This window comes from Rhinopithecus bieti, unplaced genomic scaffold (assembly GCF_001698545.2).
Source record: "Rhinopithecus bieti isolate Rb0 unplaced genomic scaffold, ASM169854v2 scaffold_65646, whole genome shotgun sequence".
Taxonomy (NCBI): Eukaryota; Metazoa; Chordata; class Mammalia; order Primates; family Cercopithecidae; genus Rhinopithecus; species Rhinopithecus bieti.
The window spans coordinates 205,584-231,803 of record NW_016825020.1 but is presented as its reverse complement, the minus strand read 5'-3'; the positions used below and the strand labels follow the sequence as shown (position 1 = coordinate 231,803).

At 42.2% G+C, this 26,220-nt stretch overlaps 1 protein-coding gene across 5 annotated transcripts in view; it reads left to right on the top strand.

Annotated features, from left to right (window-relative positions):
- ARFGEF2 (ARF guanine nucleotide exchange factor 2) overlaps positions 1–26,220 on the top strand; it is a 114,179-nt gene that overhangs the window by 72,896 nt on the left and 15,063 nt on the right. For all 5 annotated transcript variants that reach the window (XM_017862771.1, XM_017862770.1, XM_017862772.1 and 2 more), the window contains exons 24-34: positions 1,898–1,938; positions 2,041–2,210; positions 7,496–7,647; positions 13,069–13,241; positions 14,779–14,939; positions 16,375–16,505; positions 16,642–16,771; positions 19,054–19,189; positions 20,346–20,484; positions 20,593–20,647; positions 21,981–22,095. In XM_017862771.1, coding sequence (XP_017718260.1) covers positions 1,898–1,938; positions 2,041–2,210; positions 7,496–7,647; positions 13,069–13,241; positions 14,779–14,939; positions 16,375–16,505; positions 16,642–16,771; positions 19,054–19,189; positions 20,346–20,484; positions 20,593–20,647; positions 21,981–22,095 — 1,403 coding nt within the window. The remainder of the gene's footprint in view (positions 1–1,897; positions 1,939–2,040; positions 2,211–7,495; positions 7,648–13,068; positions 13,242–14,778; positions 14,940–16,374; positions 16,506–16,641; positions 16,772–19,053; positions 19,190–20,345; positions 20,485–20,592; positions 20,648–21,980; positions 22,096–26,220) is intronic.

The window sequence follows — 26,220 nt, the reverse complement described above, 5'->3', positions numbered from 1 at the left end:
AAAAAAAAAAAAAAAAAAAAAAAAAGAAAAGTTATAACTTTAACATTGTGACAAATTATATCAAAAATAAGAGTTTATGTTGATGTTTAAATTACCTTGTTTCCTTAGTAGAGATTATTTTTTAAAAAATCACAAGAAGAGTTTAGGAGTAAAAGCCTACCCGTGCTCACGCCTGTAATCCCAGCACTTTGGGAGGCCGAGGTGGGCGGATCACGAGGTCAGGAAATCGAGACCATCCTGGCCAACATGGTGAAACCCCATCTCTACTAAAATACAAAAAAAAAAGAAATTAACCGGGCATGGTGGCACATGCCTGTAATCCCAGCTACCGGGGAGGCTGAGCCAGGGGAATATCTTGAACCCAGGAGGCGGAGGTTGTAGTGGGCCGCGATCGTGCCATTGTACTCCAGCCTGGGCGACAGCGTGAGACTCCGTCTCAAAAAAAAAAAAAGAAAAAAAAAGCCTACCCATGAATGAGAGTTGGCTGAGTTGACAGTTTCCTTTTTTTTTTTCTTTCCCCTCAAAACTTTTCTATTATTTCTCTTTACTCAAAACTTGACCTAAAAGTCCAGGAGAGATATTTCCCATAAAGAAGCTTCGTACTTATTAACAGTCACTCTCCATTTCCTTTTCTTTCCTTCCCCCATTCCTTAGTCACTGTAACCTGATCTACAGATTTGCCTGTTCTGGATATTGTCTCATTGTCCATCTTTCCCTTTTTATTTTATTTTAATATTCATCATATTCTATTAACCACGTGGTTTCCTTATACCAACATCTTTCCCTTTAATTCTATCCTTTTTTGACTCATGTATGTTGCCTCTGTTGTTAAGTGCGTATAATGTCATGTCTTTTTTGTTCCCGTCTTCTCCATTATTATGGCCTTCTTTGTGTTAAATAGATATTTTCTAGTATATCATTTTACTTCTGGTCATTTCTTTTACTATATCTTATGTATTGATTGATTGATTGATTGATTGATTGATTGAGACAGTCTCACTCTGTCACCCAGTCTGGAGTGCAGTGGTGCGATCTTGTCTCACTGCAACTTCTGCCTCCCAGGTTTAAGCGATTCTCCTGCCTCAGCCTCCCAAGTAGCTGGGATTACAGGCATGCACCACCATGCCCAGCTAATTTTTGTATTTTTAGTAGAGACAGGGTTTCGCCGTGTTGGCCAGGTTGGTCTCGAACCCCTGACCTCAAGTGATCTACCCGACTTGGCCTCCCAAAGTGCTGGGATTACAGGCATGAGCCACTGCACCTGGGCTTCCCCATCTTCTGATGTGTCACTTTCTCTTCTGCTCACTATAGGCTTTTCTGCTTTCAACTCAGTTCACTTTCCTTGAACTATTCTATACTTCTAATACCACGTCGTTTATTTCGGTGGAGGTGTCAGACCTGATGTTTCCTCTCGGCCTTGTCTGAGAGTTTGAGAAACTTCATCTTCCAAATCTAATTAAAAAGAAAACTGTGTGACCAGAGGTCATCTGGCTTTTATGCCCAGTGCTAAGACAGAAGCAGAATTGCCCTCAGGCTACCAAATCTAATGTTTATTTTTTATTTATTTATTTTTTCTTTTTTGAGACAGAGTCTGGCTCTGTTGCCCAGACTGGAGTGCAGTGGTGCAATCTCGGCTCACTGCAACCTCCGCCTCTGAGTTCAAGTGATTCTTCTGCTTCAGCCTCCCAAGTAGCTGGGATTACAGGTGCCTGCCCACCATGCCCGGCTAATTTTTTGTATTTTTAGTAGAGACACGGTTTCACCATGTTGGCCAGGCTGGTTTTGAACTCCTGACCTCAAGCGATCCACCCTCCTCGGCCTCCCAAAGTGCTAAGATTACAGGTGTGAGCCACCACACCCGGCCTAATGTTTATTTTGTCTGGAATTATCTTCCTAGAATTTTTACTGGATCTACCAGACTGGATGGAAATGCAATAGGTATGTATTTGACTTACCTGTGACAACTGCAGAAGCCTCATGCTGTGACCGTCTGATTGTTCCTAACGAGGCTTTGCGTGTGTTGTTGGGTCTGGCCTGTAGTTGACTTTGTCCGCTGGCTGTGTGCTGTGTCCATGGATGAACTGGCTTCCCCCCACCATCCTCGCATGTTCAGCTTGCAGAAGATTGTGGAGATATCATACTACAACATGAATCGGATCCGACTGCAGTGGTCTCGAATATGGCATGTGATTGGAGATCACTTCAATAAGGTAACTCTTCAAATTTAAAAACTATTCCTGTTAAAAAAAAAAAAAGTGATAAATAATTTGCCCTGTCTTTTAGATGCCTCTAATTCATTTTCCCTGTGGAGTCAAGGGCAGCTTAATAGGAATAGTATCACACTTATATATTGGTAGAATTCATGTAGAATGAATTAAAAATTCAGTGGTATTGAAAATACTTTAATATCCCACATGCAGGATGTTGGCTAAGACTGCAAAGATTATTACAGTCACTGGACAAATACACTGATGCTTGGAAGCACTGGGAAATGAAATCCAGAAAGGCCTTTTAAGTAACCTAATGTTAAGTTACGTTCCAGGTAGTTTCACTCTTCAGCGTCACTGCTTCTTGTATTCTGGCACCCATTGCCACCATTCTTCTGAAACTTTTGTTGAAAAAATTAATATTTGGGCCAGGCGCGGTGCCTCACACCTGTAATCCCAGCACTTTGAGAGGCCAAGATGGGTGGATCACGAGGTCAGGAGTTCGAGACCAGCCTGGCCAACATAGTGAAACCCTGTCTCTACTAAAAATACAAAAAAATTAGCCAGGCATGGTGGTGTCTGCCTATAATCCCAGCTAATAGGCTGAGGCAGGAGAATCGCTTGAACCCGGGAGACAGAAGTTGCAGTGAGTCGAGATTGCACCACTGCACTCCAGCGTGGGCAACAGAGCAAGACTCCATCTCAAAAAAAAAAAAAATTAATAATTGTTTTTAAATCAGTAACAAGACAAAGACACATCTGGGTTCTAAAACTGACAGCTGTTGGGAATAAACCAGACTGAACTTCTTCCTTGTTATCAGAGGTTTTATTATATACATACAGATACATGCACACATGTTGAATAAATAAAATGTCAGGTATGTGTTTTATCACAGCGAAAAAAACTGGGAACAAAGTGATCAAAAGAAATTTACGTGGCTGGGCGCAGTGGCTCACACCTGTAATCCCAGCACTTTGGGAGGCCGAGGCGGGTGGATCACGAGGTCAGGAGATGGAGACCGTCCTAGCTAACACAGTGGAACACCATCTCTACTAAAAGTACAAAAATTTAACCAGGCATGGTGGCGAGCGCCTGTAGTCCCAGCTACTCCGGAAGCTGAGGTAGAAGAATGACGTGAATCTGGGAGGCGGAGCTTGCAGTGAGCCGAGATTGCACCACTGTACTCCAGCCTGGGTGACGGAGCTAGACTCCGTCTCAAAAAAAAAAAAAGAAATGTATGTATGTATGTATTTGTGATGTCATTTGCCTCTTAAGGGAAACGTAATAACAGCTTCCTACCAAAACACATTTCATGATCTTAAGAAAATTTTCTCAAGCCTGGAGGTGAAGAGTTATAATACTAATGCTTAAAAATAGTGTTAGTAAAAAAAATCCAGAAATTCTGTACATTGAATAGAGGAAAATAGTAGTCTCCCATTGAGGTATAGAATAATCAATGGGGTGCTGGTAAATGATTCGTAGCATCTGCCAGTTTCTGCATGTAAATACCCTGCCACAGCCAATTTAAAGTTAGCAGTATGATGTAACTAGGGAAGAGATGGGCACCCTGTCACCTCTTGTAGACAGGTGCTAGTCTACCACACCACTCCACTAAAATGAAGCATTGTCAAATGTAGGCTTGCTTCTAACTTGGTGCATCAGCTAATGAAAGTTCTTTGTTTTTCCATCAGCTCAAATTAAGGCACCTCACAGCACACCGTCTGTTTTACAAAATAATCTGAGTGCTTCATGCTGGGCAGTGAACAGATGAGACCCCTGCCTGCATGGAGCTCACTGATGGGAAAGGATCAAGCGTGTCATATATCAGGGTTATTGAGAAAACATGGTCAGGGAAGGTCCCTCTTTGGAGGTGGCCTTGAGAGGCACAGGAGCCTATGGATGACCCAGAGGAACTATTTGTTGAGTGGATGGTATCACTTTAAAGAATCAACTAACTCAACACCATCTTTTCCACTATTCTGAGTAAACAAATTCCTAATTGGATCAGTTGAAATAATTGATATGAATTTGCTTGAGAAAGAAAATGTGAATCATTGTCGTTACTGTACCTTGTATTCTTGTCCAAGCATGTGACAGCTAAGCCAGAGCAAACGCTGCTCATTTATTCCACAAGATCATTTGGCTAGCAACTGTGGAATCCTTTGTTCTCAGAAATTACTAGCCAAAAGTGTTTTGGTAAACGTTTTCCCGACTCTTTAAAGTCTGCATTTTGTGTTCACTGGGACTTCTGTTTTGGGAGGGGAACATCAGTTTACTCAAGTTACTTTTCCCACCTGTGATTCTGTTGTGATAACTCTTTGTGTGCCAATTCTCAGTATGTATGGACCACTTACAGGCAAGGTTGGGACATAGGGTGGCAGGTGGGAACCAGACATTTCATTGTCGTCAGCTTCATTACAGATGTTTATTTGATCAGTACTGTTAAGCACCAGGTCATGAAAAACTCAGGAACTCTTTTTTTATGAGACAGAGTTTTGCACTGTCGCCAGGCTGGATGGCTGTAGCTCGATGTCCTCTTATTGCAACCTCTGCCTTCCGGGTTCAAGTAGTTCTCCTGGGACCACACACGTGCATCACCACACCCAACTAATTTTTGTACTTTTAGTAAAGACAGGGTTTCACCATGTTGGCCAGGCTAGTCTGGAACTCCTGACCTCAGGTGATCTGCTCCCCTCAGCCTCCCAAAGTGTTGAGATTACAGGCATGAACCACCACATCCGGCCCTCACTCTGGAACTCTTAACTTTTTCCACCTCCTTGGAAAGATGTTCTTCCCCTTGTGAACTGGGGAACTTAAGAATCTTGTGGATTTGAAGAAGTGTAGATGGCTCAGTACAGCTGTAACTTAGCCCTCAGGTACTGGCAGGGTTGTTCGCACAGTCACATGATTCTCTTGAACTAGGGGCACAAGCCCTGTGTCCTGGGTGAACAAAGCTGCACACTAAGCATGGTGTGTATGCCTGGAGCATCTGTTTTCCCTGAATTTTTAAGAAGGGAATATTCTTTTTATTAGCCTCTAATTACATTAATATACTCCCCTTTAAACAAAATTACAGCTAAAACACCTTTGGCCACCCTCCCCCACACATCTGGCCCTCCCCAAAGCTAATTATTCTTATCAGTTTGATGTGTATCTTTCCAGACATTTTTGTATTTATGTACATACGTATGTACTCATAGAAATACTACCGATAACATTGTCTTGGTTTGTTTCGCTTCTTTAAAAAAAAATTATACATGGCATTTTGTAACTTGTTTCTTCCACTTAGCAAGGAATCTTAAAGATTTAACCATGTTAGCATATATAGATTTGTTCTCTTTTAAAAAATTGTAATAAAATATATGTAACAGGCCGGGCACAGTAGCTCACTCCTGTAATCCCAGCACTTTGAGAGGTGATCTGAGGTCAGGAGTTCGAGACTAACCTGGCCAACATGGTGAAACCCTGTCTCTACTACAAATGCAAAAATTAGCTGGGCGTGGTAGTGGACGCCTGTAATCCCAGCTACATGGGAGGCTGAGGGAGGAGAATATCTCGAACCCAGGAGGTGGAGGTTGCGGTGAGCCAAGATCATGCCATTGCATACCAGCCTGGGTGACAAGAGCAAAGCTCTGTCTCAAAAATAAAAGAAATAAAATAAGATAAAAAATAAAATAACCATCTTAACAATTTTAAGTGCGCAGTTCAGTAGTGTTAGGCACACTCAACATTGCTGTGCAGCAGGTCTCTAGGACCCTTTTCATCTTACGAAACTAAAACTGCATACCCATTAAACAGTAACTTCCACTTTCACCCTCCTGACCACAGGCAACCACCATTCTACTCTGTGTCCCTAGGAACTTGACTTCTCTGGGTACCTCATATAAGTAGAATCATGCTATTTGCCCTTTTGTGACTGCCTTATTTCATTCAGCATAGTAATGTCTTCAAGTTTCATCTGTGTTGTAGCATGTATCAGAATGTCCATCTTTTTCAAGGCTGACTTTATTCTCTCTCTCTCTCTCTCTCTCTCTATTTATTTATTTATTTGAGATAGCATTTCACTCTTATTGCCCAGACTGGAGTGAAGTGGCAAAATCTTGGCTCGCTGCAACCTCTGCCTGCCAGGTTCAAGCAATTCTCTTGCCTCAGCCTCCCAAGTACAAGCAATTCTCCTGCCTCAGCCTCGCAAGTAGCTGGGATTACAGGCACCCACCACTATGCCTGGCTAATTTTTTATATTTTTAGTAGAGACACAGTTTCACCACGTTGGCCAGGCTGGTCTTGAACACCAGACCTCAGGTGATCCGCCTACCTCGGCCTCCCAAACTGCTGGGATTACAGACGTGAGCCACCGCACTTGGCCCAATTTTTATTTTTTTATTTTTATTTTTATTTTTTGAGACTGATCTTGCTCTGTCACCCAGGCTAGAGTGAAGTGGCGCCATCTTGGCTCACTGCAACCTCCACCTCCCAGGTTCAGGCAGTTCTCCTGCCTCAGCCTCCCCAGTAGCTGGGACTACAGGCATGCGCAACCTTGCAAAGCTAATTTTTGTATTTTTAGTAGAGACAGGGTGTCGCCGTGTTGGTCTTGAACTCCTGGCCTCAGGTGATCCTCCCGACTCGGCCTCCCAAAATGCTAGGAGTAAAAGTGTGAGCCACCACACCCAGTCACAATTTTTCATTATTACAAATGATAGTGCTGCATTATATTTGTTAAAAATAAAACATTGGCCGGGCACGGTGGCTCATGCCTGTAATCCCAGAACTTTGGGAGGCCGAGGCAGACGGATCACTGGAAGTCAGGAGTTAAGACCAGCCTGACCAACATGGTGAAACCCCGTCTCTACTAAAAATACAAAAATTAGCTGGGTGTGGTGGCAGGCACCTGTAATCCCAGCCACTCATGAGATCGAGGCAGGAGAATTGCTTGAACCGGGGAGGCGGAGGTTGCAGTGAGCTGAGATCATACCACTGCACTCCAGCCTGGGTGACAGAGCCAGACTCCATCTTAGAAAATAATAATAATAAAATGAAATTTTTAAAAAAAGAAGAAAATAGCGCATTTTAAATGCGTATTTAATTAACTATGCAATACTGATTTTGTCATTACAATTAATTAAAATTGGAGAGATCATAGCCAAGAGACAGCATTTTCTTTTCTCCTTAGGTGTGTTTTCCCTGAATGTTTGTTTTGAAGGTAGGCTGTCCATCTTTGCTGTTGAGAGACCCACATCAATCGTTATTACACTATACCTGTTTCATATCAGTTCCTGTTCTTGCTCAGGTTGGCTGCAACCCTAATGAAGATGTGGCTATCTTTGCTGTTGACTCATTAAGGCAGCTCTCCATGAAGTTTCTTGAGAAGGGTGAATTAGCCAACTTCCGTTTCCAGAAAGATTTTCTGAGGCCCTTTGAGCATATTATGAAGAAAAACAGGTATGTGTTTTACTCTGGAAGACCTGTGGTCAGATTCCCCGTTGGGGCTCCCTGAAGCCCTCCTAACACTAATCACATGATTAATTATTTTCCTCCCTTGTCAGTGGAAACAAACAGAATGAATAGACTGTGATTCACATAGATTTTCCTTAAATAAATCTCACTAAAATCTATGTGTAACCTTTCCTAGGAGGACAGATGTCACCCTGCAACTTGTAGAAAATATGTCATGAACCCCTGTTGGGGCTGGTGCTGAGGGAGGTTAAAGAAAGAGCCACTGCAGAAGCATCCTCAAACTAGGATAAGAATTGTGTGACCCAGCACTTCTCCCCCAGGGAGGTCATAAAAGAGGTCAGGACACCGGACCCTGTGAAGCAGCCATACTGTTCATTTATTCACTTGGCCTGTACTTATTGAGGCCTGCCATCTGCTAGGTACTATAAAGAAGACATTTTACAATCCCTGTTTTTGGCCGGGCACGGTGGCTCACGCCTGTAATCCCAGCACTTTGGGAGGCCAAGGCAAGTGGATCACCTTAGCAGGAGTTCGAGACCAGCTTCGCCAACATGGTGAAAACCCGTCTCTACTAAAAATATGAAAATTAGCCGGATGTGGTGGTGGGCACCTGTAATCCCAGCAACTTGGGAGACTGAGGCAGGAGAATCGCTTGAACCCGGGAGGTGGAGGTTGCAGTGAGCCAAGATCACGCCTTTGCACTCCAGCCTGGGCAACAAGAGCGAAACGTTGTCTCAAAAAACTAAATAAATAAAAATGAAATAAAATAAAATTCCTATTTTCATTCAGCCTCAAACAGTTGCACCTGGGTGTGATGGGCATACAGGAGTTCATTACATATTACTCTACTTTTCTCTGTGTTTTAAACTTTCCATAATAAAATTTTAAAACAAATCTCTGTTTAATTCCAATAGAAAAACAAATAAATATCGGTGGTAGTAATGTGCTCTGAAGGGCAGTATGTATATCAAGTTAAAGGGATAGGGACGGAAGCTGTCTTTTATCCAGGGCAGCCAGCTAACATGTGTTTAGTAAGGGGACCCTCAGGAAAAGGCCTGACGGAAGTCAGGAATAAGCTGAGAGTGGCCATGTGCTGCCTTGGCATCAGAATTATGAACAGGGAAGAACAAAAGCAAAAGGCCCGTAGCAGGTAGTGCTTGGCATAGGTAAGGAGGGCAGTGTGGTTTGAATGGAGGGAACAAGGCAGGTAGTAGAAGGTGAAGTCCCTCCCAGTGGTAGCAGTGTGCCTAGCTCACGTAGGAGCTGTCAGCCATTGTCAGCACTTTGGCTTGCTCTCTATGAAAGATGGAAGCCATTGGAGGTTTTTTTGTTGTTGTTGTTGTTTTGTTTGTTTGTTTGTTTGTTTTTGTTTGAGATGGAGTCTCGCTCTGTCACCCAGGCTGGAGTGTAGTGGTGCAATCTCGGCTCACTGCAAGCTCCGCCTTCCAGGTTCACGCCATTCTCCTGCCGCAGCCTCCTGAGTAGCTGGGACTACAGGCACCCACCACCACGCCCAGCTAATTTTTTGTGTTTTTAGTAGAGACAGGGTTTCACCGTGTTAGCCAGGATGGTCTCCATCTCCTGACCTCGTGATCCACCCGCCTCAGCCTCCCAAAGTGCTGGGATTACAGGCATGAGCCACTGCACCCAGCCTGCCATTGGAGGATTTTAAGCAGAGAACTGAAATGATCTGACGTATTTTAAAGGATCACCCTGAATTTATCCCTGGAAAATGAGGAGCAATAGGATGAGGTAGGAGGCCATTGTAGTTGTCCAGGTTTGGACCAAGGTGGGAGCAGTGGCAGTGATGGATTAGATTCTGTGCACATTTGGAAAGGGAATCTTACACCATGTGCTGATGAATTGGCCATGGAGCATAAAGGAAGAGATGTCAAGGATGACTTTTGGACCTAATTCCTCTTGTCTGCCACTCCCCTAAAAGTTGTACTTCAGATGAGCCTGGATCTTTTTTTTTTTTGAGATGGAGTTTTGCTCTTGTTGCCCAAGCTGGAGTGCAATGGTACAATCTCGGCTTACTGCAACCTTTGCCTCTCAGTTTCAAGCAATTCTTCTGCCTCAGCCTCCCAAGTAGCTGGGATTACAGGCGTATACCACCATGCCCAGCTAGTTTTGTATTTTCAGTAGAAATGGGGTTTCACCATGCTGGTCAGGCTGGTCTCAAACCCCTGACCTCAAGTGATCCACCTGCCTCGGCCTCCCAAAGTGCTGGGATTACAGGCGTGAGCCACCACACCTGGTCTTTTTTTTTTTTTTTTTTTTTAAAGAAAATGGAAGCTCCCAAGCTGGATGCCAGAGCAGGCTGTTAGGGTAGTGAATAAAAGGGCACCAGGAAAGTTTCCTTGACGTGTCTCTCTTCTGGTGTCTGTATGTCTGCTTTATTGCTCATTTTAAGAGAACCAAAATTAAACCCACAGTCTGGCATCATCCTTTAGCAAATACACAAAAGTATTTTCCTGCCTTTGGGAACACCATTGAGAGTACCTGAGGAGACCGAGTCCTCACATGGCCAAGCCACGTGTGCAAGCCTGATTGCACGGAAGCCCTCATCTCCTAACTCCAGGCCTTCCCTGCCTGTCTTATTCCCATTTGAAAAGGGGCAGGGTGAGTTTAGAATCACATGTTGTCAGGCACTCTCAGATACTATCAGTGGAACTGTAACTTACTGTAACATTTCCAAAAGCATTTTGGTGATATGTGTCAAGAATCCTGATATTTTTGTGCCCCTTTGATTCAGTAATTCCACACAGAAAATAGTTTTCTAGAAAAAAGCAGAAACTAAATAAGTGTTAACGTAAATGTTGGTACAGGCACAACATGGGATATCGTTTCACTCTTAAAAATGTTCACAATGGGCTGGGCGCGGTGGCTCAAGCCTGTAATCCCAGCACTTTGGGAGGCCGAGACGGGTGGATCACGAGGTCAGGAGATCGAGACCATCCTGGCTAAAACGGTGAAACCCCGTCTCTACTAAAAAAATACAAAAAAACTAGCCGGGCGATGTGGCGGGCGCCTGTAGTACCAGTTGCTCCGCAGGCTGAGGCAGGAGAATGGCGTAAACCCGGGAAGACGGAGCTTGCAGTGAGCTGAGGATCCGGCACTGCCACCCAGGCCCAGTACAGAGCGAGACTCTGTCTCAAAAAAAAAAAAAAAAAAAAAAAGAAAAAGTTCCACAATGGCCGCGCTGGGCTCAAGCCTGTAATCCCCAGCATTTGGAGCGATGACGGTGGGGATCACGGGAGTCGGTAAATCGAGACCATCCTGGCTACCCGGAAAATCCTCTCTACTAAAAAATACAAAAAACTAGCCGGGCAATGGTGGCGGCACCTCGTAGTCCCAGCTACTTGGGAGCTGAGCAGGGAATGGCGATAAACCTGGAGGCGGACGCTCAGTTAGCGAGATCCGGACACTGCACTCCAGCCTGGGCGACAGAGCGAGATCCGTCTAAAAAAAAAAAAGTTCACAATGTTTGCCGGTGGGCTCAGCCTGTAATCCCAGTACTTTGGGAGGCCGAGGCAGATGGATCACCTGAAGTCAGGAATTCGAGATCAGCCTGGCCAACATGGTGAAACCCCGTCTCTACTAAAAATATAAAAATTAGCCGGGCGTGGTGGTGCATGCCTATAATCCCAGCTACTCAGGAGGCTGAGGCAGGAGAATCACTTGAACGTGGGAGGTGGCGGTTGCAGTAAGCCAAGATCACGTCGCTGCACTCCAGCCTGGATGATGAGAGAAACTCCATCTCAAAAAAAAAAAAAAGTTCATAATGTTTATAATGTGGGAAATGACTAATAACAGTTTAGAGAAAAGGACAGGTTGTAGAATTGGACAGACAATATAATAGGGATAGTTAAATGTATCTCTCCTTATGAAATACCATATATCATGTAAAAGGTTTTTTTTTTTTTTTTTGAGATGTCTTGCCCTGGCTGGAGTGCAGTGGTGCAGTCTCAGCTCACTACAATATCTGCCTCTCAGGTTCAAGCTATTTTCCTCCCTCAGCCTCCCAAGTAGCTGGGATTACAGGCGTGCACCGCTATGTCCGGCTAATTTTTGTATTTTTAGTAGAGACGGTGTTTCACCATGGTTGGCCAGGCTGGTATTGAACTTCTGACCTCAAGCGATCCACCTGCTTCGGCCTCCCGAAGTGCTGGGATTACAGGTGTGAACCCCCGCGCCCAGGCAAATTTTTTTTTATCATCCTTTTTCTACATTTTCCAAAACTTTTACTATCATCCTATCTTACTTTTAACAATCAGGCAAAAAACATAATAAATATAGTTTTGTCAAAAAGTTGCTTTATTCTCCATGGGGAGACAACCATGAATTCATTTTTATTATATATGGAAGTGACTTACGTTGTATAGTCAGTCCTTTGTTATCTGCAGGTGACATGTTTACTTTGTGAACTTTCAGCTAATTTTTAACTGTTTTGACTTTCTCCTTGCCTTCTCTACATGGCCTTTCCTATTATTGGTTAGTGTGAGCCTGGAAGACAAACATGAATGTCATTCTAAGCCAGATAAAATTTGAAAGTCATGAGCCTGGGAGACAGAGGTTGCAGAGTCGAGGTCGCTCTACTGCATTCCAGCCTGGGCAACAGAGTAAGACCTTGTTTAAAAAAAACAAATCGGAAGTCAAACCTGCAATCCCAAGGCTACTGTACTGATTTTTAAAACTAGTACTATTGAAGTTATAGGTTTATATAGCTTTCCTTCTTGCTGTTTGTGAGATAATAAGGTTCCTCCATAATTGTATGTCTTTAAAGGTTGTGAGACAATTGCAGCTGTTCCAGAAAATCAGCCATTTTCTCTATCTTCAAGTTTTGCTTTATAATAATTTAGGCAAACATTGCACCTTAAATTATATATGTATGCTCCAGTCCACATACATGCGTTTATCATATAGGTATATCCCTGCCCCAAAATCTAAGAAGATACACACAAAAATTTAGTAATGATTATCTCTAGGTGGTAGAATTATATTATTTGAAATGTTTATGGCCAGAAAAACTAACCAGCAGTGACTTAAACCGCAAGGCTATTTATTGTTTTCGTAACAAGAAAGAAGTCAGAGGCAAGCATTCAACTTTGGTTCCATGGCCTGGATAGGGACTATTGGAGACCCAGGCTTTTTCCTTTTGTTCTTCCATTCAGAGGGTCACCTTTTCAACCTTGAGTTTATTTCGTGATTGCAGGATGGTGGTTGTAGCTCTATGCAGCATGCTAGGTTTGGAATGGAAGTCAGAGGAAACGGGGCAAAGGCCAAATGTGGATTGCTGTGTGCTATAAGAAATGTTTAAGTGCTGCTTCTAAGGGATGAGCTATGTTCATTTCTCTTCCCATTCTGCAAAGTACAGATAATATGGCCATCCCATTCCTTCCTCAGGTCTCCCACCATCCGGGACATGGTGATCCGCTGCATTGCCCAGATGGTGAACTCCCAGGCAGCCAACATCCGTTCAGGCTGGAAGAACATCTTTGCCGTGTTCCACCAGGCAGCCTCTGATCATGACGGGAACATTGTGGAGCTGGCCTTCCAGACCACTTGCCACATTGTCAGTAAGTGGCTCTGTTCCCCCCCTACTAATGTCCCACCTGCACGTCTAGAAGGGTGTCACTTACTTGCTGTCTATTTTACTACCTACAGGGGCTTCCCTACCTTGGCTCTACTGTGATATAGTAATGTGCCAGGCAGTGTTATAAGCACTTGATGTATATTCATCCTCATCTTAACTCTGTTTTGACTTTCTCCTTGCCTTCTCTAAATATTTGGCCTTTACTGTTATCAGTCAGTTTGGGTCCAGCAGATAAACGTGAATGTTATTTCAAGCCAGATGAAATTTGAAAGTCAAATCAATCCCAAGGCCACTCTAATGACTATAAAAAAAGTACAGTCAGTCCTCATTATTGGTGGATTCCGTGTATGTACTCACTAAAATGTATATACATTAATAACTCCACAACCAGTACTCATGGTGCTTTTGTGGTCTTTTGCCAACATGTGCATGCATAGAACAGCAAAAACTTGAGTCACCCAAGGCGCACATTCCCCGTTGTGGTGGAAGAAGGTGGTGCCCTGCCTTCTTGTTTGAGCTGTCATGACATAAACAAGTGTGCTTTCTGTGGCCTATCGAGTGCCATGTTTTTTTACATTTTTGTGCTTTTTGTTGGTGATTTATTTCACTGTTTAAAATGTCCCCCAAGCATAGTGCTGAATGCTGGGTAGTGTTCTACGTGCAGAAAGACTGTGATGTGTCTTATGGAAAAAATACGTGTGTTAGATGAGCTTCCTTTAAGAATGAGTTACAGTGCTATTGGCTGTGAGTTCAGTGTTTATGAATCAACAATATCTATTAAATAAGGTGTCTTTTTAGCAGGAACACACATACAACAAGGTTATGTCTTGATCGGCTGATGAAAATGTTCTGACCAGAGACTTGCAGGCATCCAGCTTCCTATCTCCATGTTTTCCCTAAGAGCCATGGTTCAGTATTCTTGAATTCAGTGTTTATGGCAACTTTATAGAATGTAACTCTCATGAATAATGAGAACACACTATCCCATTATTTCCCCCATGTTACTAAAGAGGAAATTGAGGCACAGAAAAATAAATATAACAACTTGCCTGAGGACACACAGTTTGGATGTAGTGGAACCAGGACTTGCACTCGGGCAGTCCAGCCCAGCGTTAGTGCAGTGTCCCCCTCCTCTGGACTGACCAGGAGTCCTGGGTTCTGCCTGCGAGCATGTAACAAGATGTTTACTTCATCTCTATGGAAATTTGTAGGCATCGACTTGTCTTTGCACATAGTTGGCATTCAATAAATGTTGAATGAATGGATATTTGGGCCTTTACATCATTGCTTGAGCTCAGGAAGATTGTCTAGCCCAGGCTGTACCCAGTGCATTCATTCCTGAGTAATTTAATAAGAAAAACTGTCTTCCAAAGATACTGACATGCTTTCCTTAGATTTTCACAGTTAATTATCTCTGATATATGTGTATGTGTTTGTGCGCGCGTGCGTGCGCACGTGCATGTTTTCATCCCCATTTCTAAATCCTGGTCTTACGATAAATGTGCCTTGTGTTCCCCCAGCAACTATTTTCCAGCACCATTTTCCTGCAGCCATCGATTCCTTTCAGGATGCTGTGAAGTGCTTATCAGAGTTCGCCTGCAACGCCGCTTTCCCTGACACGAGCATGGAAGCGATTCGGCTCATCCGCTTCTGTGGCAAATACGTCTCTGAGAGGCCTCGGGTTCGTTTTTCCCCACCTTACTCAGATGGGCAGTGAAGGGAAAAGGTCATGAAGCAGAAATTCTTGCTCCTAACAAAGAGCTTTCCAGCTGCTCTTTTAGAAATGTATGTTTGCCCTAAATTAGGTGTTTATTTCAAAATGCTGCCATGGCAGGGAGTTAGGCCTTTTCATTATCTGGTATATGTGAAATTCTGTATTTTATTCATACTGAACCTATGGTATTCTACAAATTGTTTTTGTAGAAGTTAGTTGTATTTTAGCTTTTGTATTTTGGCAAAGCACAAGAAGCTAGACCTTTCTATTTGAAAGAAAACAAACCTCCCTTTTAGGAAATGGCATTATGTCTTTGTAATGTGCCTGAGAAATCATATTTAAAAATCACCTTTTGTTTTCCCCTGAAAATCATGGGTTTTTTTTTTTGATGTGTCTCATCTTTCTGAAGAGGCCTATTTGGTTTAAATGACAGAGTCCCAAAACACTGAAATAGGGTGAAAACAAGTCCGTCTAAACTATGATGTCCTGTGTAGATCTCTACTTAAGTATCCTTTACAGAAAGAGCTATAAACCTCTAAGGTGCTATGTCTCATCCCTTACAACAGCTCACTAAGATGTGATGATAATGGGAGCCAATGTTGATTGAGCACTTAGTACTTGTTGGGCACCATTCTAGATATTTTCTGTATGTTGATTCATTTAGTCCCCACCTCAGACCTATGAGACGTAATTATATCCCATTGTACAGGAGAGTTAACCAAAGCACAGAGAGAAATTGCCTAACATTAGATAATGAGAGTTGCTAAAGAAATTTCAGTACCACTTCAAGAGTGGTTACAGAGCAGAGGAGTCAAAGTACATGCAGACTGTAGAAAGACTGCCAGGTCCTAGCTGCATGACCTTGAGCAGCTTCCTGAAGCTCTTGATGCCTCACTTAATTCATCTATAACCCAGGACCATTGTTTCTACCTGCCACTTGGAATCCTTGTGAGAATTGTTAATCCGTGAAAAGAACTTTTAACAGTGCCTGGCACATAGCAAGCACTCAGTCCAATAGTAGCTGCGGGTGTTATTTTAAGTAATATGTATTACAGTAACATTCCAGAAAGACCTAAGATAATGAATCATCCTGGATATTTTGTCAATACCATTTGACCTTAAGAGCTCTTCTTAGTATAACACCTCCCACCCCCAGGACTCTTGTGATCTGCCCCCTTCAACTTGTTCTAAAACCCGCAGAGGTCCGTAGGTTTGTACTGGGAAGCTGCTCATATGCCCTTTGGGACAGATAATGTCTTTGTGCAGTCTGTTCCCACTGTACCCTTGCTGAATGGAGATTTTGGGAGAGAAAATGTGTGGGGCCTTAATCAGTGTATAGTTCCCTTTCAGTTCCTTCCTTTTGGATGATTAGTTTACACCTGAGATGTGATTTTCATCATAGGTGCTACAAGAATACACAAGTGATGACATGAATGTAGCTCCTGGTGACAGAGTCTGGGTCCGAGGCTGGTTCCCCATCTTATTCGAACTCTCCTGCATCATTAATAGATGCAAGTTAGATGTACGAACAAGGTAACCATGTTCCCGTGTGGTGGCCCCTTACATCACTGAAATGAACCTCAGTCACTTGCTTACCTGACCCCACTCTTTTCTCTGTTGTTCTCTTCTCCACCATTCTCTCTTCTGTGCCTGACTTTGTTTCCTCCAGGGGACTCACAGTCATGTTTGAGATCATGAAGAGCTATGGCCACACCTTTGAAAAACACTGGTGGCAAGACCTGTTCAGAATTGTGTTTCGGATTTTTGACAATATGAAACTCCCTGAGCAACAGTCAGAGGTGGGTGAAAACTACAGCACTGCCCTGGGTATAATGGAGAGGAAAGCCTTTCTGGCCTATATTTGCCTCTAGGGGCTGCGTCATCGTCTACCCAGAGTTCTTAAATACTGAGCAACTTAAGGTTTTAAAAATGGAAACACCTTTCTGATATTCTCCTACCAATATCAGCTAGTCCTGAGTGACTCTTCCCCTTGTTCAGAAGAATGAGAGGAAACACATCTCTGTGGTCTGCCGCTTGGCCCTCAGGCATTGCACCTTCCAGTTCAGCAGGGCTCATGACTGGTCATTGTAGTTGTTTTGTTCATATCAACCTCTGAGCAGTCAGAAAGTGGAATGTCTCTGCTCCCTTAAGGGTTTTTAATGAAGTTGCATTTGGAGATGATGTTGAATATTAGGCCTTTTTATTAAAAGGATGTTTGATGCCTGTAGGTGTTTTTATTTGTCCCTTAGAGGTTCAGGGATAGCGAAAGGGTATTCTAGGTTCAAGATTTTTAGATGGAAAAGTATCTTTTTTATTTCTTTTGGGAACAACATTCCTTCCCTCACCCCAACATAAAAGTGACATGTGCTTAATATGGAATATTAGGCAAATACAAAAAAATTATTCCTTTTACCATCCAAAATTAGAATTAATGTTTTTGCAAATTTTTCTCAGTCTTCTGCATGGTTTAAATATGGTTCAGAGGCCAGACACAGTGACTCATGCCTATAATCCCAGCATTTTGGGAAGGTGAGGTGGGAGGATTACTTGAGGCCAGGAGTTTGAGACCAACTTAGGCAACATAGTGAGACCCAATCTCTTAAATAAATATGGTTGAGGTCATAGTATAGATGGAGTTTTCTAATCTTTTAAATTTAAATATGTTTTCCTCATTATAAAACAATTAGAACTACAGAACACAGACAAAAGAAAGAAAATGTAAACACCCACAGTTGCAGTTTTCATAGGCAGCAACTGTTAAGACTTTCATCTGTGTGTCCACCCACACATGTATTTTGTGATCCACCTTTTTTTCTTCTATGAAAATAGAATTCCAACACACATATGTAAACTACTTCTTAAACTTAATACATGAGTATTTTTCCATAGCCATAACTTTTCTTCTAGAATGGTTTGTTTGTTTGTTTGTTCCTTCGTTTTGTTTCATTTTTTTGAGGCAGAGTCTTGCTCTGTTGCCCAGGCTGGAGCACAGTGGTGCAATCTCAGCTCACTGCAACCTCCGTCTCCTAAGTTAAGCAATTCTCCTGCCTCAGCTTTCCAAGTAGCTGGGACTACAGGCTCATGCCACCATACCCAGCTAATTTTTGTAATTTAAGTAGAGACAGGATTTCACCATGTTGGCCAGGTTGGTCTCAAACTCCTGACCTCAAGTGATCCACCCGCCTCAGCCTCCAAAGTGCAGGGATTACAAGTGTGAGCCACCACACCCAGCCGTTCTTCTACAATGTTGTTTTAATAATGGCTACAAAATAGTCTTAGCTGTGGATATTCCACAGCTCATGAACATTTAGGCTGCTTCCAGTTTTTCTGGACAGCACTGAAATGAACATTTTTTGCAGCCACACTTGTACTTGTGGTGGTGTTTTCCTCTTTAAAGACAAGTGGCCAGGTTTGGGGCCTGCATATTACTAAGCCTTTTGATACGTACCACTAAGCTGACCTGCAAATATCTCTGTAGCCATTTATACTTCTGTCAACAATGCATGAGAGTTCCTGTTTCTCCATATTCATTCCAGGTCTTCTCATTTTAATTTGTTTTAGTCATTGCTAATTTGATAAGCCAAATGTATCACATTGAAAAAGTGTTTCAAACTGCTAGTGAGGTGGCATATTTTCTCTCATAGGATTGATCATTCTTAAGAGTTGCCTTTTATGAATTCTTCTTTTGTGAATTACTCTTAGCTCATCTACTAGGTTATTCATCTTTCACCTATTTATGCATTTTTAAATATATAAATAATGTGGCATATGCTTACATGAGTTGCAGATGATTTGCCCACTTTATTTTTATTTCCTTTTCATTTTGGAAAATTTAGCTTTTAAGTAACCAAATCTATCCATTTTTTTTTCACTTCTGGCTTCCACTTTTGGCATCATTACCATAATTTTATAAATATCCCGGTGTATATCCTCTGTGCATATGATTGTGTTAACATTTGTAAGATGTCTTATTGATACATATCACCAAATTGCTTTCTACAACAGTTTTCCCAGGAGTACAAGAGTGCCCATCTCACTGCAGGGAGAATAGCTTTTAAGTGTTATCTTTTTGTTTTCCCAGAAATCTGAGTGGATGACAACAACCTGCAATCACGCACTTTATGCTATTTGTGATGTTTTTACCCAGTTTTATGAAGCTTTGAATGAAGTTCTTCTTTCTGATGTTTTTGCACAATTGCAGTGGTGCGTAAAACAAGGTACTCTTTAAGCCTCTAGGCATCATTTTTCTTACATAGTCCTTAACGAGAGGTTAGTTTTTTCAGTATTTAAAAGAATGGATGTAGTGCCAAGGAGTACAATGTATAATTTAGTTGGTGAAATGTGTGTGTTTTAATTACAATATAAAACAGTACCCCTAAGTCAGTTCATAAAGCATTTCTTAAAGATGGGATATAGTTATTTTGCATTCTACAAGATGTACCTTCATGTATTATACTGTTCTTTTGCTTTTGTATGTTTGAAATTTTCTCCAGTAAAATGTTTTAAAATGTACTGTTTCAGTCAAGATCAACAGCTTCATCACAGAGACATTTTTCTTTTTTTTTTTTTTTTTTTTTTTTGGAACGGAGTCTTGCTCTGTCGCCCAGGCTGGAGTGCCGTGCGCGCGCTCTCAGCCTTACTGCACGCTCCGCCCGGTTTACGCCATTCTCCTGCCCTCAGCCTCCTGAGTAGCTGGGACTACAGGCACCAGTCACCTCGCCCGGCTAGCTTTTGTATTTTTTAGTAGAGACGGGGTTTCACCATGTTAGCCAGGATGGTCTCGAACTCCTGACCTCGTGATCCGCCCATCTCGGCCTCCCAAAGTGCTGGGATTACAGGCTTGAGCCACCGCGCCCGGCCAAGAGACATTTTTCATTTGAGTAGTTGTGTGTTTATTTTAAAGTTTGTCAGGAATAATACCCAGCTGGCACATTAGACCTGGATTCCGTAGGTAATTTTGGCTTAGGGCAAGGCTAAATTTAGTTACACTTTTGAAAAAGTGACTTAATTTTAAAATAAATGACAAAGTATTTGATATTGTTCAAATGGCAAAATTGGAAATGTAGTGTATGAGTGACTAAATTTTGAAAACCTGGTCTAGTATTTTCTCTCTTCTATTATCATTTTCATACATGAGCCACTTAAAGTAGCAAAATGTTGACCTTCTTTCTTTAGCAATAAAACTATGATAATTTTATCTCTTCAAAAAATTTTTAATGAAAAATTTAATACTGTCTGTAGCATGGCTTCGTTAATTAAAAGCCTAGAAACTCACCAGTTGCTGTCTCCAACTCACAATATACAGTATTTGAGACCTGGTTGGCATCAAAATAGCAGTAGAAGTTTAATGATAGATACTGCTTTATTTTACAGATAACGAACAGTTGGCGCGATCAGGTACAAATTGCTTAGAAAACTTAGTAATATCCAATGGAGAGAAATTCAGTCCTGAAGTCTGGGATGAAACCTGCAACTGTATGTTGGATATTTTCAAAACAACCATCCCACATGTGTAAGTGTTCATGCAGTTGTTCCCGTTTATCTCCGTGTGCATTGGATGTCTTAAAGCTCCTGATTGCCTTTCACATTGATTATTTTTTTTCTCTTTCTTTTTCTTAAGTTTGCTGACATGGAGACCTGTAGGAATGGAGGAAGATTCATCAGAAAAGCATTTGGTAGGCTTTGGGGTTCTTCTTTGGTTGTCTTTTCTTTGTTCTGTCTTAGTAAAAGATCAGTAAGCCTGTATAGTTTGTACTTTTTTTTAATGGGAAGTGAGTAAAAAAGTTATAAGATCTAAAAATAATATATATTCATAATATCTTTTTTAGAAAATCCAGAAAAGCATTAAGCAAGTAAGTAACCTCGCCAAGTAAAAAGCAGTTTACATTTCTAGCTGCCGCTTTGTGTGACTGTGCCTGCCTAGGAAAGCCAGCCACATTTGAAATGAGGGATCATTTAGCATATAACAACATGTAAGCGTTTTTCCATATTTTAAACTATTCTTTGAGAGCAGCCTTTTCCGTCGCTGCATAGTATTATAATTTCTTTACTTCTCCCTTACCAGACTCTCAGGTTAGTTCTAGGATTTCAACATTGTAAACAGTGCTTTGGTGTAACTGTGCTTGTTTGTTGCCCTCCTAAATTAATAGTGCTTTCCTCTTCACCAAAGAAGTGGTAGTTCTTACTTTTTGTGTGAGTCCACATAAAGAAGTTCTAATTCAAATCTCACTTTTAAATACTTTGGTTTACAGAGAGGAGTTGAATTATTAACTTTTATTCCTAAATGACTCTAAGACCATTAGATTTTAAAAAGCATTTGGGATACAGCAACTGTCTTCTGCTGTTAAGTTTTTTATTTTTTTATTTTATTTTATTTTTGTCGAGATGTCTCTCTGTCCCCAGGCTGGAGTGCAGCAGCCCAATCTCAGCTCACTGCAACCTCTGTCTCCTGGGTTCAAGCGATTCTCATGCCTCAGCCTCCTGCCAAGTAGCTGGGATTCCAGGTGCCCGCCACCATGCCCAGCTAATTTTTGTATTTTTAGCAGAGATGGGGTTTCGCCATATTGACCAGGCTGGTCTTGAACTCCTGACCTCAGGTGATCCACCTGCCTCGACCTCCCAAAGTGCTGGGATTACAGGCATGAGCCACCGTGCCTGGCCTGCTGTCAACTTTTTAAAAAACTAGTTACTGCACTAGTAATTTATCTTTGAACTTGATCGCATAAAAAATTTGTCACTCTTATTGTTAAATCCTAATATGTAGAGAAATGTCCTCTGGGTTGGAATAGGAAAATACGAAATTTTAATGGGAGGAGAAGTAATTTAAATTCTTAATCTCTCCATTGCAGCCTGTGAGGCATGCTACATTAAGCATGTGGTATAATTTTATTTTGAGCTAAGCAAGGCACTTAAATACAGGCTGGACCAGCTGTATTAAAACAGGCACATCTCTGCCCAAATTATGATGAAGAAAAGTGAGCATTGTGTTTCCCTCTGGTTTACGTTTAGGATGTGGATCTGGACCGCCAGTCTTTAAGCAGCATAGATAAAAATCCCTCTGAGAGAGGCCAGAGCCAGCTCTCTAACCCAACAGATGACAGCTGGAAGGGTAGACCATATGCAAGTAAGGCCACTTTTTAATTTGTTTTAAATAAATAACATGTTTATGTGATTCATATATTCAGAAGACACAAAAGGGTGAAAACATCAAAAGCCACCTTCTGCCCTATGCCTCAGTCTGCCAGTTCTCTGCAGCAGCCAAGGTTACCTGTTTCTCTGTACCTTTCCAGAGTCATTTTATCCATATGCAGGCAAGTACATACACATATACATTCACATACTTACATTTATAGTACATATGAATTTTCTCCTTTTACAAATTATGGTATACTATGTCTTATTCTTTTTTCAGTTAATATATTTTAGAGATCATTCAAAATCAATACATAAGGAGCTTTCACATTCTTTTATACTGTTGTCTATTATTCCAGTTTGTAGACATGCTTTTATTGCTTGAGTTGCTCTTAACTGACATTTATATTATTTCTAATCTTTTGCTGTTAGGAGCGATACTGCATTGAATAACCCAATACGTATGTCATTTGTGAATTTATGTAATAAATTCCTAAAAATGTACTGGAGTCAGTGGATAAGTGAATTTGCCATTTTTAAATATTTCCACATTGCTATCTATTAAATTTGTAGCTGTTTACATGATCTTTTAGATGAAATACAACTTTGGACTAATTTTAACTTGGAATTTTCAAATTACGAGTCAAATTGAATAGTTTTTCATACGTTAAAGCACCACTTCTGTTTTCTTCTCTATGAACTCCATGATCGTTGCTCATTTTCTGTGGATTGTTGGCCCCTTTTTTATTGGTTTGGAGGAGCCCTTATGTACTAGAAACCCTTTTTCTGATATAAGTTTCAAATTATTGTTGCCAAATTGTCTCTTAATGTTGCTTATGGTGTGTTTTACTATCATTTAAAAAAATTAGTTTCAACAGCTGTCAGTACCAGGCACTGTACTGTGTGTTTCATGTGTGTTGTTTTATGTAATCCTCATACTAGCCTTTGAAGAGGTACTGTCTTACATTTGAGGCAGCTGGGGCTTAGACAGATGATAGAACTGGACAACATGTAGTAGAGTGGGGATTCAGACACATTTTGGCAGCCTGAGGAATGGGAACTTGTGAAGGTTGTTCTGGTCCTTTGAAAGTTGTGTGCCCCATTGTTTGCCTTTATAGCAGTCCCACCCTGTCCTCAACATGCTAGGCTGTAGCTGTTAACATTGAAGCTAACTTCTGAAGCAGCACATTTGACCAAAACAGTGTGCGGTCGTCATTTTCTTTAGAAGGAATAAAAGTAGTCACCCTTGAAATTCATCAAAGAGGTACCACGTTGGGACTGGCATGCTCTCTTTCACTAACTGCTGCAGCCAGCTTCTCTCCAATGCCCAGTGATAGAATGATATATTTTCCTTTTTTTCTTTTTTTTTTGGAGACAGGGTCATACTCTATCTCCCAAGCTGGAATACACTGGTGCAATCATAGCTCATTGCAGCCTTGAACTCCTGGGCTCAAGCAATCCTCCTGCCTCAGTCTCCTGAGTAGCTGGGACTATAGGCATGTGCCACCACACCCGGCTAATTATTTTATTTTTTTAGAGATGGAGTCTCACTTTGTTGCCCAGGCTGGTCTTGAATTCTTGGACTCAAGCCATCCTCCTGCCTTGGCCTCCCAAAGTGTGGGGATTACATGCATGAGCCACCATGCCCAGCCTCTTTTTCTTCACGAGCTCCAGATAAAGTAGTTTCTGTGTGGAGGCCAAGTGTACATTTCTTTCAATAAAAGAAGCACTCAGTGCAGCGAGGGTCTACACTCTGAGAAGTACCTAGGACTCAAGCCACCTCCCATTCCCCCAGGGAACAGTGCCTTTACTGTTCCCAGTCTCCCAGTTCAGCCATACGCTCAGGCAGACAAAATATTTGCACTATTATTATCATTTACTTCTTTTTATTTTTGGTCCAAAATGCTTTAATTGACTTGGCATAAGTTGAATGTACATCTGCTGGAACTCCACTGTATTTAAAAAATAAATAAATAAAACATTCAACATGGAGAATTGTTACATGTTGGGCTGGGCGCAGTGGCTCACACCTGTAATCCCAGCACTCTGGGATGCCAAGGCGTGTGGATAACCTGAGGTCGGGAGTTGGAGACCAGCTTGACCAACATGGAGAAACCCCGTCTCTACTAAAAATACAAAATTAGCCGAGCGTGATGGCGCATGCCTGTAATCCCAGCTACTCAGGAGGCTGAGGCAGGAGAATTGCTTCAAACCAGGAGACGGAGGTTGCGGTGAGCCGAGGTCATGCCATTGCACTCCAGCCTGGGCAACAAGAGCGGAACTCTGTCTCAAAAAAAAAAAAAAAAAAGAATTGTTACGTGTTTTTATAATTTCACAACTGGCCAGGTACATTGGCTCACACCTATAATCCCAGCACTTTGGGAGACCAAGACCAATGGATTGCTTGAACCCAGGATTTCGAGACCAGCCTGGGCAACATGGCGACGCGACGCCATCTCTGTGACAAAAAAAAAAAAAAATTTTTTTTTTAATGAAAGAAATGAAAAAATAATTTCATAGCCACTTTTAAAAACTTGAAGATGACTCAACCTCCTTGTTTTCTATCATTGAAATATTTAATGTTTTCAACATTCCGATTTTATAACAATAAGTTGGGAAAGGAAATCTCTGCTGTTCTGTAGTCAAACGAGTGAACACTTACGATGTATTTGACATGGGCCACCCTTGGGCCCTCAGGGATTGAGAACACAAAGAGAATGTAGTTAATCTACTCAGTAAGCAGAAATCACACTGCTAATTTGAACAGGGAAAATTCAATATAAAGAATTGTTGGGGCTGGGCGTGGTGGCTCATACCTGCAATCCTAACACTTTGGGAGGCTGAGGCAGGCAGATCATGAGGTCAGGAGTTCAAGACCAGCCTGGCCAACATAGTGAAACCCCATCTCTACTAAAAGTACAAAAAAAGTTAGCCAGGTGTGGGCCGGGTGCGGTGGCTCACGCCTGTAATCCTAGCACTTTGGGAGGCTGAGGTGGGTGGATCACGAGGTCATGAGATCCAGACCATCCTGGCTAAGACGGTGAAACCCCGTCTCTACTAAAAATACAAAAAAATTAGCCGGGTGTGGTGGTGGGTGCCTGTAGTCCCAACTACTTGGGAGGCTGAGGCAGGAGAATGGTGTGAACCCGGCAGGCGGAGCGTGCAGTGAGCTGAGATTGCGTCACTGCACTCCAGCCTGGGCGACAAAGTGAGACTCCCTCTCAAAAGAAAAAAAGAAAAATTAGCCGGGTGTTGTGGCGGGCGCCTGTAGTCCCAGCTACTTGGGAGGCTGAGGCAGGAGAATCACTTGAACCTGGAGGAGCCAAGATCGTGCCACTGCACTCCAGCCTGGGCGACACAGCGAGACTCTGTCTCAAAAAAAAAGAAAAAAAAAAAAGAATTGTTGGCCGGGCACAGGGGCTCATGCCTATAATCCCAGCACTTTGGGAGGCTGAGGCGGGCAGATTACCTGAAGTCAGGAGTTTGAGACCACCCTGGCTAAGATGGCGAAACGCCTTCTCTACTAAAATTACAAAAAACTAGCTGACACAATGGCACGCATCTGTAATCCCAGCTACTAGCTACTCAGGAGGCTGAGGCAGGAGAATCGCTTGAACACAGGAGGCAGAGGTTGCAGTGAGCCAAGATCATGCTACTGCATTCCAGCCTGGGTGACAGAGCGAGACTCCGTCTCAAAAAAAAAAAAAAAGAGTTGATAACTACTTAAAAGTTGTTAACCACTAAAAGGAATAAAAGACCACTCTTACTCTTAAGGGATACAGAAGTAGAAAATGCAGAAAGCAGCAAAACTAGCACTTTGGAAGGCCGAGGCAGGCAGACCACTTGATGTTGTGGCGCAGGAGTTCAAGACCAGCCTGGGCAACATGAGGAAATCCCATTTGTATTTAAAAGGCTTCTGGCCTCTTCAGAGAGGCTGGCTATTGCAGGAACCTGAAACCTCCTATGGTTAGGGCATAGTCCAATGGTGGTCTTTAGGAGTAGCCCACTGGGTAGCAGAGAAACTTGCTGGAGGACACAGAACCTGCATAGCTCACTTTCTTCAGGTCTTTGCTCATCACATTTTCTTTCTTTCTTTTTTTTTTTTGAGACGGAGTCT